General features: G+C 33.0%; 1 protein-coding gene across 1 annotated transcript; it reads right to left on the reverse strand.

Annotated features, from left to right (window-relative positions):
• Positions 1-530: 530 nt before the first annotated feature.
• LOC123560468 (uncharacterized) lies at positions 531-2,111 on the reverse strand. The gene is made up of 2 exons (XM_053524107.1): positions 1,792-2,111; positions 531-658 (listed from the first exon to the last, which is right to left on the reverse strand). The coding sequence occupies exons 1-2, from the start codon at positions 2,075-2,077 to the stop codon at positions 531-533; spliced, it is 414 nt and encodes a 137-aa protein (XP_053380082.1). The 5' UTR covers positions 2,078-2,111.
• Between the last annotated feature and the right edge of the window lie 1,457 nt (positions 2,112-3,568).

A 3,568-nucleotide genomic window follows, 5' to 3' on the forward strand; every position in this document is an offset into this window, starting at 1 on the left:
ATCAGATTAAATAGCCTTGTTAATTTTCAAGCAATCAGTCATTGTAACTATTTATTATTTACAGCGGAAACACAGTTTCCAATTTATATGTAAATTCAGTGATGAAAACGAAATTCGAAATGGATTTAATTTTAATGTTTTACGTGGTGCATGTAACACAATCTGCTTTACTGAGTTGTCGACCCCTAGTTTTTGGGAACAAAAGGATGCACTGGTCTGCAAAAATCGCTACATGTCATTAATGTTTTCATTTGCCGAAGGCTGCCCTTTAGAATGTTTGCCGTTCTTACAGCCGCGTGACTTGTCGTTATCATTTTTTGGTAGTTTTCTTGGTTTAAAATATTTGGTAGTAGTGAAATGTGATTCGAACAAGACATACATATCACATATAGTGATAAAAAAGGAATGCAATTAGGCATCCTTTTTAACAATATATAATTTATAATTCAGCAAAAACTGCTTCTTGTTACGTACAATTTATACTCTCTGTGCATTTCATACCGTATAGTAGAAAAGATTGCAATCTTGCCCTATTGTCGATTATTGATTTGTGCTTGTGATTTTGCAAAGAGGTTAATATATCTCATCAAATTTTGGAACATACAAATAGTGTACTTACAATGTTCAAGTTTCTCAGCATTCAATCCAGCTTTCAGGTCTGAAACGAAATTAATCTCTTAATTAATCACCTAACTGTCTGATTTTATAATAAATGGGTTGCCATCAGACCTCATGCAATACATTCTGACCAAAGAAAGATCTATTAAAACATTGAAAACACCTTTCACTGACCACCTGTAATTAGTGTGTATATTTTGGAAGTTTCAGTCGAAATGTCGTTATCTTGCTCTTTTTTTTATCTTACACATATTTATGGAAAGTATTTGAAATTCAGATGCAATTAACACATCATGTTTCCAGTTAATTAAAATAACGTTATCTTACTGTATTAACCAGTAAATCAGTAGCAGGATTTTTTTTCTTTGCCAGAATCAGAAGTAAAACGTGTACATTATTCATATTTCATAGTAAGAACTTTCTGAATTTTAAATATATCTAAAATGCTGTCAGTTATATGGTCAAAACTACTTTTCTTGTGTAGAATTCAGCTCTATGAGCCCAAACCAACATTTATGGAAGCGTTGTTATGGTAACTTATCCTGAAAGACTTACAAAACCCATCGACAAATAGAGTCAAAATGGAAACTTAGGCTAAAACAGTTTAGTTTTCAGTGTCCAGAATGGCTTAAACTTATAATATCAAAATCGTTTCTGAGAATAAAGTAAAAGCCTAAAAAAGATATTTTGAATAAAAAAGTTCCTTTTAGAGTGTGTATAATATTAAAGGCAAGTTTTAAAAAGGCATGTAGCTTTGGAATTCATCCATTTTCAATCTATCTTGGTAATGCGTAGCACAAGTAGGCAAATGGAGCTAATATTAATTTTAGCTTTTTTTAAATGGCAAAATACGTACTTGTCAATGCAAATCTTTGACAAATTTGATACAATAGTGCTTATATTCATATTATGAATATATTATATATTAGGCAAAAGATGCTCATTAAATTGCTAAAATAACACGCTATCTTGACTGGCAACCAGGATAGGAAAATGATTTTTTTAAAAATACTTCCAGTGAAAATTTAACATGTATTTAGAACTAAGTGGACACAAATAAGTAAATGATTGGTTGCTAAAGTTTTGAACAAATCCATTTAGTTGACCCAAAATCCTTGTGTTGGAAAAGGTGGATCAACAGTAAGTAAATTATTAAAATGCTAGTACTGATACCTGCAACTTCTTTTGCGTGTGCAGCCTTGAGTTCGGCCACGTCCTTTACGTGTGCAGCTTTCAATTCAGCAACGTCCTTTGCATGTGCAGCCTTCAGGTCGGCCACGTCCTTGGAGTGAGTTGAATTTAATTCATCAATCCTAGTTTCAAGTTGATGTATAATCGCTGCTATAGATTCTGCATCATGGAGCAGCAAGCGTTTATCCTCCGAACACTCTGCCTTGCGCAATATTAGTGTTAAAAATAAAAGAATTGCAGGAAACTTCATTGTTACGTGGCGCATCATAACACAGATAAAGTGACTGACCTTATGGCATGCTTATCAAGATAAATATTGACCTTGACAAGTATGTAATTTTGCATTTGAAGAGAAGAGAAAATACTTACATTTTATATAAGATATGAACACACTGGCCATAGCTTTATCAGATCAAGTGGTTCCAACGTTGTTTGAGCGGTGAATTTTACGCCGATCAAATGTAGAAATATGGCCGATACTACTTCCGGTCTTGTAAATATGATTTAAAGAAATTTCTACCCGTTAAATAACGAATCAAATGAAAACGATTGGCGCACCTGGAGCGCAAATGTGTCTATGTTTTAGCACATGTGTCTATTTAGCTAAGATTTGTGCCGTTTATTCAAACACTTCTGTACAGTCCGGCGGGGGAAGGAGATTTTTGACAGTTGTTGACTATATCGCCTCAAATATAGTGTTTATCGGGAACAAGTAACTGTTAGAACACTTTTTATGTAAAGGGCTACCTCTTAAAACAAAGGGTGTGATTTTCATAGAATATTCAGGGTCATTTCTGAAAAATCGGCCGAAAACCTAATGCAACGCCGTTTCGAGTGGGTCGCTATGCAACGCAATCAAGTGGATACCGTATGTGTCTTGCTTGCGAGGTCTTATCCGTCTTAAAAAACAGTCATTAAAGCCTAACAATGTATAAATTTAGAGAGTTTTATACCATTATAATGAACCCGTCATTTCTAGTATATTGTAATTTTACACTTTTATGCTCACTTAACATTTAACATATTTTTGCGGACATTGTCAAAAAACATCAACACAAAGACATAAAGCAAGGATGAACATCGAACAATAATTATCATTAAGTAAATAATAGTATTATGTTGTAAAAACAAGAACCAGTTAACGGATATTTATCTCCTCCACAAATGGTACTGAACAGCATACCAAAAGCGGGTTGACTCTTTAAATCAGTATAGTTACAGTTTTTAGTCCCTTAAAAACAATGCATTGCGATTTCATTACTGATTTGTTGTGCATTTAAGCTTTTCATACAAAATAAATAAAATTTGGTCCATGATAAAATTATTGATCAATTGTTTGTATATAATGTCATTCATACTCCTGGTGAAGCGTTCATTTATTTTCAGAGAGATAAATCACAGAGAATGTTAAAATTGACCAGGGAAAAGACATGACATAGAGGATATTTGTTTGTTTCAGCGTAAGATCGAAATATATTCCACCGAGTGAACACTTTAATGCAATATTTTCACGAGTGGCGCATGGTGTTCACGAGTGAAATATATTTCGATCTTACACTGAAACAAACAAATATCCTCAAAATATTTCGATCTTACACTGAAACAAACAAATTTTCTATTTATTGTAAAACTATGCATTTTTAATGTTTTTAACCAAATCTTATTCAGTTTGTCTGCGCAACGTCAAGTGCATCGCAACTTAACATCATAATATCGTGACGTCAGGATGCTTTGTAGAAAAAAAGTATAAATATTTCTA

This window comes from Mercenaria mercenaria, chromosome 15, assembly GCF_021730395.1.
Source record: "Mercenaria mercenaria strain notata chromosome 15, MADL_Memer_1, whole genome shotgun sequence".
NCBI classification, from domain to species: domain Eukaryota; kingdom Metazoa; phylum Mollusca; class Bivalvia; order Venerida; family Veneridae; genus Mercenaria; species Mercenaria mercenaria.

Excerpts from the sequence above, each read along its gene's own strand:
- LOC123560468 (XM_053524107.1), bottom strand. The coding sequence starts at position 2,077 with ATGATGCGCCACGTAACAATGAAGTTTCCTGCAATTCTTTTATTTTTA. Across the intron at positions 659-1,791 it reads ACACGCAAAAGAAGTTGCAG|ACCTGAAAGCTGGATTGAAT; the intron begins GTATCAGTACTA and ends ATTTCGTTTCAG.